The sequence below is a fragment of the Neovison vison genome, chromosome 4 (assembly GCF_020171115.1).
Source record: "Neovison vison isolate M4711 chromosome 4, ASM_NN_V1, whole genome shotgun sequence".
Classification (NCBI taxonomy): Eukaryota; Metazoa; Chordata; class Mammalia; order Carnivora; family Mustelidae; genus Neogale; species Neogale vison.
Window position 1 is genome coordinate 133,543,361 of NC_058094.1, and position 15,160 is coordinate 133,558,520.

Consider the following 15,160-nt stretch of genomic DNA (forward strand, 5'->3'; position numbering starts at 1 on the left):
GCTGCCTGTACGAAGTCCCACGGGAGGTGTCTGGGCAGGAATGCAGCACAGGGCAGCAGACACTCTCCCTGCAGCAGAGTGGACACCTGGCCTCAGGCCTTACCTCTTCTCACTTCTCTCAAATAAGTAGCATTCTTTCTTACCTTCAATTGTGTTTTAAAAATGGGGTGACCAATATGGGATACCCAAAGATTTGTTGTTGTTGTTGTTGTTTTTTGGTAAGTGAGGCTCTTTATGGAGCACTTCTTGTGTGTGCTGAGCACTTCCTCTGTATAGTTCCTGTTGAATCCTCATTTGTTAGCTGGTACGATGGCCAGCATATCTCTCAAGGTGGGTGGTGTGGTGGCCCTTAATGCCCAGGTGTCAAAACTGAGGCCCTAGGCGTAGTGACTGGCCCCCCACCTAGTGAGGGGGGAGTCCAGATGCAAACCCAGCCTGAGGGGCCCTGAGGAGCTCCAAGATCTACTGGGCCTGGTGCTGTGTGGGAGGCCCATGGAGTGGGGTGTGCAGAGCCAACGGGGACAGGTGCAGAGCAGAAGCTGGGGAAGGCAGCGAGGGCTTCCTGAAAGAGGTTACCACGGGGGCCTCCGATCCTGAAGGAGTGTACTACAGGGACAGCAGCAGGCAGTGGACGTGTTCCAGCCAGGCAGATGACGGAGCACAGGCCTGCCATTCTCCTCCCCATCCCCGACCGCCGACATCCCTGCATCTTTGCCCCCTTTCTACGTCTTGGTTTTCAACCGTCCCGCCTCCGGAGCTGTCTCCAGCTCTGTGTAATGTCTCTTAGTTTTGCTTCACACAGTACTTGTGAACTGCCGTAAAGGCAGCATGGGACTCTTGTTCTCCTTTTAATTTTTAAGAAGAATTTATTGATGTGAAGCTCACATAACAGGAAATGAACCACTTACAGCGCACGATTCAGGCATTTTTAGTACTTTCCCAGGGTTGTATTCCCACCACTTCTCCCTCGTTCCAGAAGGCCCCCACCCCTCCAGCAGAAACCCCCTGCCCAATGCTCAATGTCTCCACACTGCCCCTTCCCAGGGCCCCACGGCCACCCACCTGCATTTCCATTGCTGTGGATTTACCTGGTCTCGCATTTCAGAGGAAGGGCATCCTTGTTCACTTAGCATAACGTCTGGTTTTTCCAAATAAGGACTTATTTTTGAAAGATGGGTTTTGGGTTCGTAGCACACTGGAGAGAAATCCAGAAGTATGTCCCATGTGAACCACACACGCATGGCCTCCTGCACTATCCACATCCCCCTCAGGGTGGTAACTTTGGTACAGGCGATAAGCCCCAGGAGTGTCGGCCCCCAAAGGCCACTGTCGGCATCATCTGTCCTGGGGGTGTCGACAGATGTGGAATGACACGAATCCATCCGTACACTACTGTGTAGGATAGTCTCACTGCCCTAAACATGGCTTTTAACATTTCTCACAACAGCCTGTTAAGAGACGCTTTTGCTAACCCCTAGGGGGTCAGAACGTTGAATCTTGTATATAAGAAAACTCGTGCTTTGGGTTTGTCACCGGCTAGGGGTTATCCTCGGGCTGGAATATATGGACAAGGGGCCCAACTTCATGTCCCCTGCTCCAGCTCTAGGAAACAAGGGTCACGTGTCAGCCAGACACTTTGCCAGGACAGAGGCTGGTATGGGAAGAGAGGACTCTCTTAACCACGCACATCCGCTTTCTGGTATGTTTGTCGAGCCCCTAGAGAAGGGCCATCCCGCAGCTCAGACCACCTTCCGGCTGTGGGCGCGATCATGCTGTAAGTGGGCGCTTCCTGGTCCCTGGGAATGGCCCGGCAGGCCCCTCCAGCGTCAGGATCAGGTGGTAAACAGAGAACCTGTAAAGTGATCACGGTGCATTGCTCCCGTGGCAAACTCCGAGGAAGTGAATGCATCATTAATTTAGCTGAACTGTCAAAGGACTACACCAATTCCTGGAAGACACGGCCAGTGCCAGGGCTTCCTGAGACATAGTTTTGGCAAGGACCGGGGATGCTGAGTGGTATCTTGGGCTGTGCTCCCTTTCTGCAGGTGGATGCCTGGACACTGGGCAGCGGTGTCCTCCACCCGCAGGGTAGAACCTGAGGGACAGGAAGCAGACTGGCGCTTTGCTGTCGTCTCTGCTTTGACTCTGAACTTGATTCTTCTGCTGTTTTCATACTTGCATCTGATTCATCTCCATGTAGGTGTTTGGCATAGTTGTAGGAGAGGTGGGTTTTGCATTTTCGGGAGGAAATGCCCGAGCACTGGCAGCGTGACATGCTATGTGGTGGTGCCTGGCGCTGTGAAGTGGGGTGCTGTGGGTGTTTCTGAGCAGATGCAAACCCAGGCCTTTGTGCTCTGGGGAGGTAGCAACACAGAACACTGAGTCCCAGCCCAGTCACAATCAGTCACCTTGTTATATAAACAAACAGTTGTTCCAGGACACCAATGAGGACACACGGAGCCGCTTCTGGTGCCTTTGTGTGTTTGGAGAAGTGACCCCTTCAAAGGCATCGGGAAGAGGGGTTCTCCTGGAAATGCTCCTACACCTCTTCATACATCGGTTTTCAGGGAATAAAACCCATGAGTTTTTTGGAGAGAACGCCTGGTACAGGCCCTGTCGGGGCATAGTTTGGGATAGAAGCGTGTTCATGGTACTTCTCGCCCCCAGATGTTTAATGAGGGAGGGAATCTGGACCCTTTGAGTCTGAGAAGGGCAGCTTTAAAAACAAAACAAAAACAAAAAAACAAGACTTCCCATCCTGGTACCATACGTGTAGCATCCCAGCTGTGTTGAAATGAACAGGTGCCTAGTGTTGTGTGTACTGATGGTGTTGTGTACATAGCTCTAGGACCTGCTCAGCAGCAGCAGTGATACTCTGTCCGTGACCCAGAAGCCCCCCTCCTGCCCCAGTCCCTCACAGTGACCATTGTCCTAGCCAGGGGCTTAGCGACCCCACGTGCCTCACAGAGGTGGACTGTCCTAAGATCTGTCCTTCTGTGACTGGCTTCTGTCACCCAGCACCATGTCCTTGAGGTTCATCCCTGCTGTAACGTGTCTCAGAGTTCCTTCCTTGGGCGGGCTGATTTGTGTTCCCTTGTGTGGATGGACCACGTTTGTGTGTCTGTTCACGGCTCCGTGCACACTCGGGTGTGACTGTTGTGACGTGTCTTGCTGTGACCCTGGGATCCAGGTGTCTATTTGAGCCCCTCTTTAGTTTTTTGGGAGGGCACATCCCTAGATGTGGGATCGTTGGATTGCGTCGGGGGCGACAGCAAACCTTTAACGAGCGGGTGTGTTTCTCCTCCCAGACGCCTGCAGGAAGAAGACCAGGAGCTCCGAACCTCATCTCTGCCAGCCATCCCCAACCCTTTCCCTGAGCTCTGCGGCCCCGGGAGCCCGCCTGTGCTGACGCGGGGCTCCCTACCTCCAAGCCAGGCTGCTGCAAAGCAGGTGAGCACACGCCCCCCTTCCAGCGCCAGGCCGCCTGGCTGTAGGGTCAGGACGATGTGCCAGCTCTTCCTTCAGGAAGAAGGGAGGGAACGTGTGGGGTATTTTGCTTCTTTTCCTCTTGCTGCCGTTCCTTTGGCCTTAGGAAACTTTTGATCTGTTGGCCAGAATTCCATTTGTTAAGTCAGGGACGTATCCCTGTGTTTCAGAAAGAGTCTCATAAGAAGGATAAAAAGTAACAATTTGTTACCTAGAGATGAATGTTGGTTCTCTGACAGAATTCCCCCCCACCATATCGCCACATCGTCTTCACTGGCTGGGATCTCTGGATAAGTGAGGGGTTTCTTAGGCCCCCGGACTTCCACAAGTGGAAGAGTTTCCATGTGGTACTCCTGGTCTGGAATAGGGTCTGAGCAAGGCAGAAAAACCTGACTCGAAAGATGGCAGCCACCTCCTTATGCTAAGAGTTTAATGCCTTACAAGTGGGATTGCATGTATCAGCCGTTTCCTCCGGGAGGAAACCCGGACGCAGAGAGTGTGGGGACCTACCCAGGGTCAAAGCGTCAGTAGTTAGCTTGCCAGAGAAATCGGCTGGCAGGTCCGTCCCTCCAGGCTGCCGTGGCCTGGGCCTTGGTGGGTTGCAGGCTGGGGAGGGAAACCCAGTCTTGCTGCAGTGTGGGTGGTGGTGGCATAAATAGGATAATGACGGGAACATCTGACATTCACGGGGTGACCCCTAGAGGCCAGGCACTGTTCAATGAAGTTTCCATATTTTATTTACTTATTTGTTCATTTATTACCCAAAACATTCCTAAGAGTTAGGTACAAATGTTATCTCTATTTCCCAGTTGGGAAACAGAAGCCCATCTGTGAGTGATGGGGGTGGGTGGGACCTCAGAGCAAGCGGGGGATGGGCAGGACCCCAGAGGGAGTGGTGGGGCTAGGAGGGACTCCAGAGGGAGCAGTGGGACCCCAGAGTGAGCAGGAGATAGGCGGGACTTCAGAGCGAGCGGCATAGCCGGGGGGCAGGACCCCAGAGTGAGTGGGGGGATGCACACCACTCCAGAGCAAGCGGGGGGGGGTGGCCAGGACCCCAAAGTGAGTGGGGAGGTGTGGAAGGGCCCCCAGAGTGAGTGGTGGGGCTAGGAGGGACTCCCGAGGGAGCAGTGGGACCCCAGAGTGGGCAGGAGGTAGGCGGGACCCCAGAGTGAGCGGGGGTGGGGGGCAGGACCCCAGTGTGAGTGGGAGGGCTGGTGGGATTCCAGACTGAGAAGTGGTGCGGAGGGACCCGAGAGCGAGTGGCAGGGCTGTCGGGACCCCAGAACTAGCAGTGGGCGGCAGAGTGGGCAGGACCCCAGAACTAGCAGCAGGACCCCAGAGCCAGCAGCAGGACCCCAGAGTGAGCAACAAGCCTGTCGTACCTGACAGTAGGATCCAGAGCCTCTGATTTTAGCCAATAAACTAGTGTTTCCTGGGATCCTGATGGTCTTTATTTTTAGTAAGTGTATTTCAGAACTCTCTTTGGCTTTTCTACTGGAACCCCCTCTTAATTTCCTCTGCACTTTGCCATCCCCAAGCCTGATGCGCCAGCGTACCCTGCCCTCTGCAGACCCCCCCACCCTCTGCCGTGCCTGGTTATGCTTGTGGAGGGAGGCATGTCCTCTCTCCCTCTGGGCTCCTGAGCAGCACGCCTCCCTTTCTGACCTCGTGCCTCCCCGGGCAGGCTGCACGGTTCCGCCATTGACACTGGGAAGGTGAGGTAACTGTCCCTGTCCGGAAGCCAGTGCTGGCCGGGCTACAGCTCTTTGTCACATGCCTTCAGGACATCTGGGATGTCTGCCTCCCTGGTGACCTTCTGCTTCAAGGAAGGGTCTAGACAGGCCGTCTGTGGACTGCTCACTGAGCTTGTTTACAGCCTTACCCATCCTAAAATAAGACCAGGAAAATTTTATCTGGCTCTCGCCACGGTTGGCAGGAAAGCGGGCCTCCACCCCCACGGACTGTCCAAGTCTGTAAGCAGAATCCGGAAACTCAGGAATTCTGCCTGCTGTTTTTCTTGGGATCAGAGTGTCTGCCCTGGTGTCTGTCTTCCCCGTGCCCCCTTTCTCCCCGCCCGCTGGACCCGGCGGGCGCAGGACGGGTGGTCAAGCTGGTGGAGAGTCCGTGGTCCTCATCGGGTCTTAGCTCGGACGGATGTCACTCATCCACGCCAGGCTCTGACCTTTGATCTTAGCCGGTTGCTGACCCCCAGCCTGTGATGGCGTGGCCGTTATGGTCGCAGGAGTGAGGGCCCTTTCTCCATACCTGCATGCTGTTCTCTCTCCCTTTGCATCAAGTCCAAGGGAGCAGCTGGACCTGCCTCCAGGCAGGTTCCCTGGAGGCAGTAAACCATGCTCGTGGAGGCCCCTCATGCTTCCTCGTTCACTGGGCAGCATGTGGCCAGTGTGGGCGAAGAAGAAAGCCTCTTACGTCTCTGGTAGGAAGCTGGCTCAGGACAGCGAGGCCATCAGAAGCAGCCTCTTCCTGTCCTCGAGTCCAAAGGGGAAGCAGGAGCAAGGCTGGACTGGCCATGTGCACGGACCCGTTCCTGCCTGGGCCACTGCTTGCCCTACCACATTCTTCCCAGACCCTCTTGCAAACGGGCCAGCAGCCTTCCTTCCCCTCCCTGGGTCTCTTCTGCAGGGAAGCTTGCTGGCTGCCCGCCATGCTATCTGTGCACCCCAGCTCCAGGGAGCCGCTGCCGTGTCGCGGGCATGTGCTGTGCATGGGGCACCACCCGCCTCCCAGGCAGGGGACGCCCACCTGGCGGGACAGCCAGCCGAGGGTGGCAGGAGCGCTGATGAGGCTGCGGGCTCCCAGACATGTTGTTGTCGTCCGTCCGGCGCGGCTCCTCTGTGGACGTGTGAGCTGGAAGCTAGCTCCTGGGAAGGGTCGGAAACCCTCAGTGGCCGCCCCACAACCTCCCCTGGGGTATCCATGGGGTAGATGCCTGGGTCAGGCTGTGGAAATCCTCCCATGGCGACCCCACTGTGGCCCATTCTTGCCTGAGCCAACCGGGGTCTGCACAGCGGGAGCGGTGTTGTGGACTGTGTGTGTGCCCCCTGCCACGAGAGGTCATGTGGCAGCCCTACCCCCACGGGGATGGTGTGGGAGGTGGGGCACCCATGTGAGATCCCTGCCCTGGTGGGAAGGAGCAGGGCTATGGTCTGCAGCAGGCCGGAGGTGGCCGTCCAGGAGTCAGGAAGGGGCTCTTGGCAGAACCTGACCCGCCCGCACCCTGATCACGGGCTCTCAGCCTCTGGAGCTGGGGGTGCCACTTGCTCTTTGAGCTCCCCATCTGTGGTGCTGTGTTATGGTGGCCTGAGCTCATGGAGAATGGACACTAGTGCTTGGCTGCCCCCACCGGAAGCCCTAACCGGGAGAGAGTGCCCGGTCATGCCTGGATTCGAAATAACTGCAAGGACCAGGGCTGCTGACAGCCCAGCTGTCCTTTCTGCCCAGCTCCGCGTCCCCACCCCCCAGACCTGGGTTCCTGGCTCTGCGGTCCTGTCAGTCCCCTGGCTCTGTCCGTAAAGGGACGGATCTGTGGTGCTCCCCGCACTGCTGACCCCGCTCCCACGCTGCTCCCTCAGACCCCGGTCCCACCCTGGTCCCATACCAGCGTGGTCGGGTAGCACCTGCCTTGCACCTGCTCCCAGACCAGATCAGCATGAACCAGGGTCGGGATGGGGGGGAACTACTGAGTCTGCAGCCTGGCAGCTGGACTCTGATCGGGAGTCACCTGCAGCCCCCGAACCCAGTTCCCCTCGGAAGCCCAGCCACGGCGGCCTCTGTGCCTCCTGCGGGGTCCTCCCAGGCCTGCGGGGCTTCAGTCTCATGAGCAGTTCCCGGGGTCGCGTTAGACTCCAGTTTCTCAGGCATTCTGCCTGTTCTGTTGTGTTACGTGGATTTGAAAGCAGCCGCCTTTGGTGTGTTAATATTTTTTTAGGTTTTATTTATTTGAGATGGAGGAAGGAGAGAGAGAGAGAGAGAGAAAGCATAAGAGCACAGAGAGAGAGGGAGCAGCAGGACTCTGGGCGCATGACCTGAGCCGAAGGCAGTCGCTACCTGCCTGAGCCCCCCAGGCCACCCCGCTTGTTAATATTTTAAACCAGAGTCTCCTGATGGGCACGTAGCTTTATGTCTTCGCCTGTAACGAGAGCACACGTGGGCCTCTTCATCCACGGACGGAAGACGGTCGTGAAGCGTGGTTCATGTTGGGAGAAGCACCCGCTTTGCCCCGTGAGAGTCTCGAACCCGTGGCTGCCCCGTGCGTGGAGCCTTCCCGGCGGATCACACACCGACGAGTGATTTGTATCTGAACTTACAGCCCCGGTGACGGATGTCGTTCCCTCGTTTGCCAAACGACGCGAAACGTACCCGAACGACTGATGAAGTCGTGTAATGACGCGTCATCTCGTCGTCACAGAAACACAGATGCCCGAGAACCGCTCCGAGCGATAACATTCTGTCCCCTGGAGGGTCATGAAATTCAATTAATATCAGAAAGTGAATTTTCGTGGCGAAAATCAACAAGGCATATTTAACTGCTTTGTGACCCATTTGGAAAAGACAGGCTGTCCCATGGTCAGAGTGATTGTTAAGCCCCGATCATGAGCCGTGACCCCGCATCAGGCCACGGCCCCATCCTGTGTTCTAGACCGAGTCTTTGCGCGTTTCCGGCGACGTTCCCTTTGCCCTCGGTGCCGCGTGGACCCAAAGAACCTTAGTTGTTCTTTGTGTCTTGCTGAACTACGTGTTTCAGACCCTCTGGAATATTCTCTTCAGGTCACGGCTACTGTGTGTCTGCCGGAGTTTGGTGCAGCGTGCGTTTATCTGACAGCAGCTATGAGTGCCTGCTGTGTACCTGGCCCAGTGCCAAAAATGAGGGTCCAAGAGAGGGGGGCGGCACCTGCCCTCTGACCCACAGGGGCCAGGGTGTCCCCTTGAGCTTAAGCCAGAGCCGAGGAACTGCAGAGAGGCCCAGTGGGTGCTGGCTTGTCTTTCTAGCCAGGCCATGGAATTGAGGATATGACCCTCCAGTGGTCCTGGGGACAGCCTGGGGGTACAGCATGGGGGTGCAGCATGGGGAGTGGGGAAGAGGATAGGCTGGGAGAGTTTGGGGCCTGGCCCAGGTGATCAGAAGCGAATGCCTGAAGCGCTTCCCTTCAAGGGACCCTGGTAGGCGTGTTGAGGCTCCAGCTCACAGCCTTGGACCCTGCTGCTGACCTAGAACACCGGAGGAGAGAGGAGGTTAGTGCAGGCACCGCTGTCCGCTTGGGGTGCCGGGTGACAATCCTTTGGCTCTCAGGAAAGCCTGTGTGCCTGGGGACAGCAGATCACGCAGGCTCCTCCCAGAGGCGCCCAGGCCCGGTGCGCTAAGCCTCACCCTCCCATTTTAGCCATGACCCCTCTCAGGGGCCTCAGAAGCAGGCAGGAGACGTCTCTGAAGGGGGAGGCCTGGTGTCTGCCCCGCCCTAGCCACGCTGCTGGCCCCCGTCTGGGAGGGATAACGTTAAATGGACACTGCCCACGTGCCCGTGGGACAGGGACCGAAATGGTAGGTGTGGCTGTCCCTGCTGAGAGAGAGAAGGTCCGCGTAGATAAAGATCCTGCTGGAGTCCCAAGGTCCGCGTGGCCTTCCCTGAAAAGTGGGCTGGACCTCACCATGTCTTCCTGTTCCAGCTGCGCTGGTGGGCGGGTAGGGCGTCTCCCGAGCCCTCTCTCTGGGGGCGGAAGTGAGGTCAAGCAGGGTATCTCTCCCTAAGGAGAGTGGGCTGCCCCAGGCACCCCGCAGGGCTCCCCGCGGCGCCGTAGCCCCTCCCAGAAGGCTGCGCTTGGGTGACCTCCCTCCAGCCCCAGGACGGACCGCAGCCTTCTGTCCGACGCTCACTGCCGGAGGCCGGGAGCAAGGAGCCTTCGCAGGAGTGCTCTGTGGGAACCACCACGGAACATCCATGGAGTCGGGAGTGCACGCGGGTCACGCGGCGACCCCGTGAAGTGGTCCCAGCTGGGTCACATTCCCATAGGGTCCAATGCGTTTGTCCAGACGAGGTTTCCTAGAAGGCACAAGAAGTAACTCGTCCCCGCTGTGGAAGGACGACACTGAACAGCGGTCTCACGCGGGTCCCGAGACATGCTCCCAGGAAGCCCCGGCTGTGTCGGTTGACGTCCTTCTGAGGGGCTTAGCGCACAATGCATTTTCACGCCACTGGCCCACACGCCGCAGAAGAGACTTTCCATGGGGGGAACCGAGGCCCAGCAACTACAGTTACTTTGGCTGGAGGCGGAGGCGGGAAGTGAGCTCCGTCTGGGTGAGTCCGGAGCCCACGTGCTCCCCACCCTCCCAGTGCCCCAGTGTCCGGGCCCTGCTTGGTTTCCGGGAGACCCTCTCCCGCAGTCAGGCCTCCTGTGTGAGCTGGAGCGCCTCTCCAGAATGGCGCACAGTGGCGTTGGCTGCTGGAAAGGATGCTTTTGAGTCAGACGTGCTGGCGCTTGGTGCATGTTTATGAGTAGCCCTCATTCCACCGAGGTCGGAGCAAGACAGGAGGGGCTGTCACTGCTCCCCGGTAATAGCCGTTGCAGAAGATGGCATCTCTAGGAAGGTGGTGTGCCAGCTTTGGGGTGGGAGCTGTCAGGTGCCCGGGGCAGAGAAGGCCACTGGAGAGGCCACCTGGGCCCGGGATGCCCCAGGAGGCGGGCTGGACCCTGCAGCTTGGCCCCGTTCCCATAGCAACTGCCCACCATGGCTGGCATTTGCAGGGCCCCTCCCCGCAGGTCAGGGGCTTTGTCCTTCCCATGCAGATGCCTTTGGCTGCAAGAAACCGGGGGCCAAGTGGCTTCTGTTATGAGGACATTTCCTCTGTCATCATAGCGGGTCTAGAGACAGGGAGAGACAACTGCCACATGCAGCCTCGTTGTGTGTCACAGCTGGTGAGGCCAGGCTCTTGCGCACACCCAGAAGGCACCTCACACACGCTGGTCCCTGAGCGGGGGGCCTGCTGCTGTTAAGTGGTGGAGGGGGAAACTGAGGCACTGTGGGGCAGGAAGCAGGAACAGGAAGTGCACAGAGAAAGCTGGCTGGGGAAGCAGAGGTGTGGAGAGGTTGAGAATGGGATGGGGAGGTGGATGGGGGGAAAGAGAAGAGGGCAGGAGAGCAGTGCAGGGGAGTGCTGGTGAAGGCCAGAACAGGGATATTCCTGGAAACATCTCTGTTTCCGAATCTAATGCAAGCCCCTGTGGTTGAATGGAAACTTCTGGAAGGCCTTGTCAAGGATGGCCTTCCTCGCAGCCAGTGAAGGTTTCCATGGAGCTGCCTGGTGACTTGTTCCAGCAGGTTTCTCTATTTGTTATTCAAACACAATTAATTGCACGTTTAACCCCATTTCTAACAGGGCATGAATATTGTCTCTGCTCCAATCCCCTCTTCTCCCTTTGCTTACTTTTAAGAATTAATTTTCTGGAACTGAATTAATTGCCCTGCATCGGGTTCTGCACGTTACTAATGATCAAAAGTGGGCCTCCCGAGGCTCTAACTACCATTTAATGAACACGCTGCTGCATTAGACCGTCTTTGGCAGGGAAAACACGCCCCCATGGCCAAGTGCAGTTAACTTCGAGGAATGTGCCTGTGTGGACACGCCATGCCTCCTGCTTCTCCCACCTGGGCCAGGCAGCACCCTGGAGCCCAGCGCCTTCTCGTCAGCTTCCACCATGAAGATCTCCTCCATACTGTGCAAGCCTTCTTTTTTAGCATCTCCAAAACGTGCCCATGTCACCTTTCTGGTGCTGCCAAGGAACAGAACCACTGGAACCACGGTCACAGTGATGCCACACCCGAGGGCTGGGGTTCCCATGGGGTGCTGAGTGGGGTGAGTGGTGGCCACCCACTGTACTTTGGATACGCAGGACAGCTGTAGGGTTGTCCTAGGACCAGAATCTGGGAGAGCTATGCTCGGGCCCCCAGTGGGACAGAGAAGATGCTATTGTCCGATGACAGTCCCTTTACCAGGGGGAGGGTCTGTCTGTACACATCACTCAACTCCGTTCTCCAACGGGAAGCTGTCTTTACTCAGTGTCCCTCAAACTGGCTTCCCGGGGCACCTGGGTTGCTGTTAGTTAAGCAGCTGCCTTTGGCTCAGGCCTTGATCCCAGGATCCTGGGATTGAGTCCTGGGTAGGGCTCCCTGCTCAGTGGGGGCATCTGCTTCTCCCTCTCCTGCTCCCCCTCCCCCACGCTTGTGCTTGCTCTCTCTCTCAAATAAAATTTTTAAGGAAAAAACCTGGTTTTTCTTTCTGTCCTGCCTTCGCTCCCCGTTTTCTCATGAATAAGGCACAGGTGGCTCCTACCAGAGCTGGGCTCCACCCCTGGCCCCTGCAGGAGCCCCGTCTCTCCACCAGTGCCATGCCCCCACTTGCATGGGGGGACATCACCCACCCTCTGACTCTTTCCTTTGCCCGTCTACCTCCAGTCTGTCCTGTGGCTTCCCTGAAAAATTTCCTAGAGAAGGAATATAAACTGATTTTGGTCTCTTAAAACATCAGTCTGCTCGTGAACCTTCACTCGCCATCCCTGGAGCAGTTCTGTCACCAAAGAGATTTCTGGTGTTTCTTGGTGGTCTCTGGGGGCTGCCCAGGGTCGCCCCGTCTCTCCCCTTTTGCCAAGAGGCCTCAGAGGCCCAGCACCACACCTGGTGCCTCTGGGAGAGCCTGGCCTTCCACCGCCACAGGGGGCTTGCGTTCCTCATCATCTTGTCGCAGAGTGACAGTGACCGGTCCTGTCCACAGAGTGGGCCCGAGTTCAAGTCCGCGGTGTTCCTGGCATGCCACAGCAACGCCGCGTGCAAACAGGAATGCACTTCGTGGAGCCACAATCATGTGAAATTTTCTTCCTTCCGAGCAGACGTGTGAACTCAGCCAAACCAACCAAGTGGGGCCCACGGGCGACGTACATCCCATCGCCTCCTGTTCCTTCTGCCCTTGCGCGCTGCCGCCACGGAAGGCCCCGGGAGCAAGGATGCTCCATGTGGCACCTGTCCCTGTGGTCCTGGTGGGGGGCGGCGTCAGCAGGCTCTGAGGCAGGGTGCCCCCCGGGGAGTCGGGGTCGCGGGACAGAGCTGCGTTAATAAGCGGCATGTTACGGCACCGCAGATTGACTCAGCCTCGGGAACCTGTGTCAGAATCAGACATGCTGGCAGCCCTGCATCTTGTTCGCCAGTTTCCATGGCTGCTGGGACCGTGACTCCGTGCACGAGCCCGGGTCTCAGTAACACGGAGGCTGCGGAGTGTGCCTTCTTGGGGGATGGGCCCCCAGTCAGTCCTTCTGGAACGGAGCCCTTCATCCCGGGCAGCGGCTGGCCTTCCTGGCGTCCTGCCCCGCCCCTTGCACATTTCCGAGCCGATGGCAAGCCTTGTACCCGCTCTTCTCACCTGGGCTTCCCGAAATCCCCGTGACCTGAGTCCTGAGAAGAAAGCATGCAGGTCTGTGAAGGTTGGGGAGGCTTGCATCCCGTCACCTTCTTGGAAATGTGCATTTCATGCTGGGTCCTGAGGATCTGAAAATTCCTACTGGGAAGAAAGCCAGCCCAGAGCTCTCCAGACCCTTCCCATCGCAGTCTGCTTTCTCCACAACACGCTTCCCATGGAACCTACTTTGGGATAGGGTTCCAGATTGTCCAAAGCATTTTTCAGAGTTCTCTGGGAATAGCGCTAAAATCGAGGTGTCTCAGAGCCCTCTGGGTGGCAGCCTGGGAACGGCCCCAGTGTTTGATGGGACCCGTCTTCACACGTCTGCCACCACGCAGGGAACCCGAGCAGGGCAGTCCTGTCAGGAAACTGAAATCCACACCACAAGGGTTTCTTGGACTATAAATATCACTGAAAATACAAATTCCCTAAACTTGTGAGGGCTCATGTAGGTCCTTGATCACATCATCGACCCTCCTGAGATCTCTCCAGCTGTGGGAAGCAGTGCAGAGTGAGTGCTGAAACCCACTACCTTTCCCAGGAAGACTCTGTGTGTGTTTCCTCCCAACCCGAGAGTGAGAGGTGGAATTTCTCGGCCAGCTAACTGGGTAGTTCTTGCTGCTGCTGCTGCTGCTTTGGCCAGAAGTTTCATGAGGAGCAGAGGAAATTAGGAAATGGCCTTTTGGCCCCAAGTTTTTCCCCTCCCTGGCAGCTCTGTCGTAAATGCCTGGGAGTTCCCTCCTCATCCTCGCTTGCGTTCATGTTTCAGATGGCTCAGCTTGTCCAGCGGGATAAAGCCTGGCACCTGTGGGCATCTGTGCCTCAGGAATGCCCGTGACCAGTCACGGGGACGTGTGGTTCCCTTGGGCACTCTCCAAGTGCGTCCTTAACTTCCAAGTCGAGATAAAGGGTGTTATGACCTTAGGAAGGTGAGGGTGTGTGTCAGACCTGTGGGTCTCGGGAGAGGCCGTCCCATTCCCGTGCTGCTGTAAACACTTTCTGACCCGTGACCTTGCGCGGCTGCCTCGCCGTCCGAGAACACAAAGCCATCTGTTCCCATCTGTCTGCAGTGTGGTTCCGTTCCCGCCCTGCTGCATGTGTGTGTCTTGTTTTCAAAGATTTTATTTATTTATTTGAGAGAGGGAGTGAGAGAGAGAGAGCAAGCAGGGGCAGGGTGAGGAGCAGAGAGAGAAGCAGGCTCCCTGCTGAGCAGAGAGCCCGACGTGGGGCTCGATCCCAGGACCCTGGGATCATGACCTGAGCCGAAGGCAGATGCTTAACCGACTGAGCCACCCAGGAGTCCCATTCTCTCTGTTTTATGTGGTTTTGGCCAAGGTAGATATAATTTTATATGTGATTTTCTTTGTTAAATATGCCATGTTTTCTGTACCCTTCTAGTTCTCATCAGCAGCGCCCTTTGAAGCTGGTTTTCCTCTGGCCACACTTCCCTGGCTGTCCTGGCCGTGCCGGGACGTCTGCATGGCTTCCCTGTGGTCTGTGTCCTAGACAACGCTTTCTTGAGCAACCATGCCGTGGTCTTTGTCACATTTTGAATTTTCTTCCCCTCAGGGAAGTTTCCAGAAGCTGCATTCCTAGTCCTAGATCATGAGTGTTTTCTGGCTCTGGATGTGTGCTATGATATTAATTTGTGAGGTCTTGTTTATTTTGATTATTACATTCAGGAGTAGGTAAGAGTGGGTTTCAAGAGTTCTGAGCCCGGACCTGCACCAGAGCCATCACCACACCAGGCCACCCCATGTGCTCTCTGCTAAGTAAAGGGCTCGGGCACCCCAGGACAGCACATGGTGACCCTGGAAACCTGTCCCCCAGTTGGGGTGGCCCTCCAGGCCCCAAATGGTGAACTTCCCTTGGCCAGAAATCTGTAGTGACCACAAGAAAGGACCCCCCTTGGCCTTCTCCTGCCTTAGTGGCCTTGAGCACTCATCCTCTTGCTCTCCAGAATCCTGCGGCCAGCTTAGCCCTCCCTCTGGCTGGTCCCTGCGGTCTCAGGATATATGGTGATGCCCTGCGGTGACCGCGGAGTGCAGGGGGCACTGTGAGGTTACCCGCACTGTTCCACGTAGATCTCGGGGGTCCCAGAGTGGATCACTGCATGAATGGTGAACAAGGGAGGGCTGGAGAGTGGGCTCCAGTCCGACGCCTCCTAACCTGGCCACGCTGCCCTGCTCGGACCACCACAGGCAGCCTTG

At 57.0% G+C, this 15,160-nt stretch overlaps 1 protein-coding gene across 4 annotated transcripts in view; it reads left to right on the forward strand.

The window, feature by feature from the left end:
- Positions 1-15,160, forward strand: part of GRB10 (growth factor receptor bound protein 10) — a 178,095-nt gene that overhangs the window by 112,256 nt on the left and 50,679 nt on the right. For all 4 annotated transcript variants that reach the window (XM_044245689.1, XM_044245691.1, XM_044245690.1 and 1 more), the window contains one exon: positions 3,309-3,450. In XM_044245689.1, the coding sequence (XP_044101624.1) occupies positions 3,309-3,450 (142 nt within the window). The remainder of the gene's footprint in view (positions 1-3,308; positions 3,451-15,160) is intronic.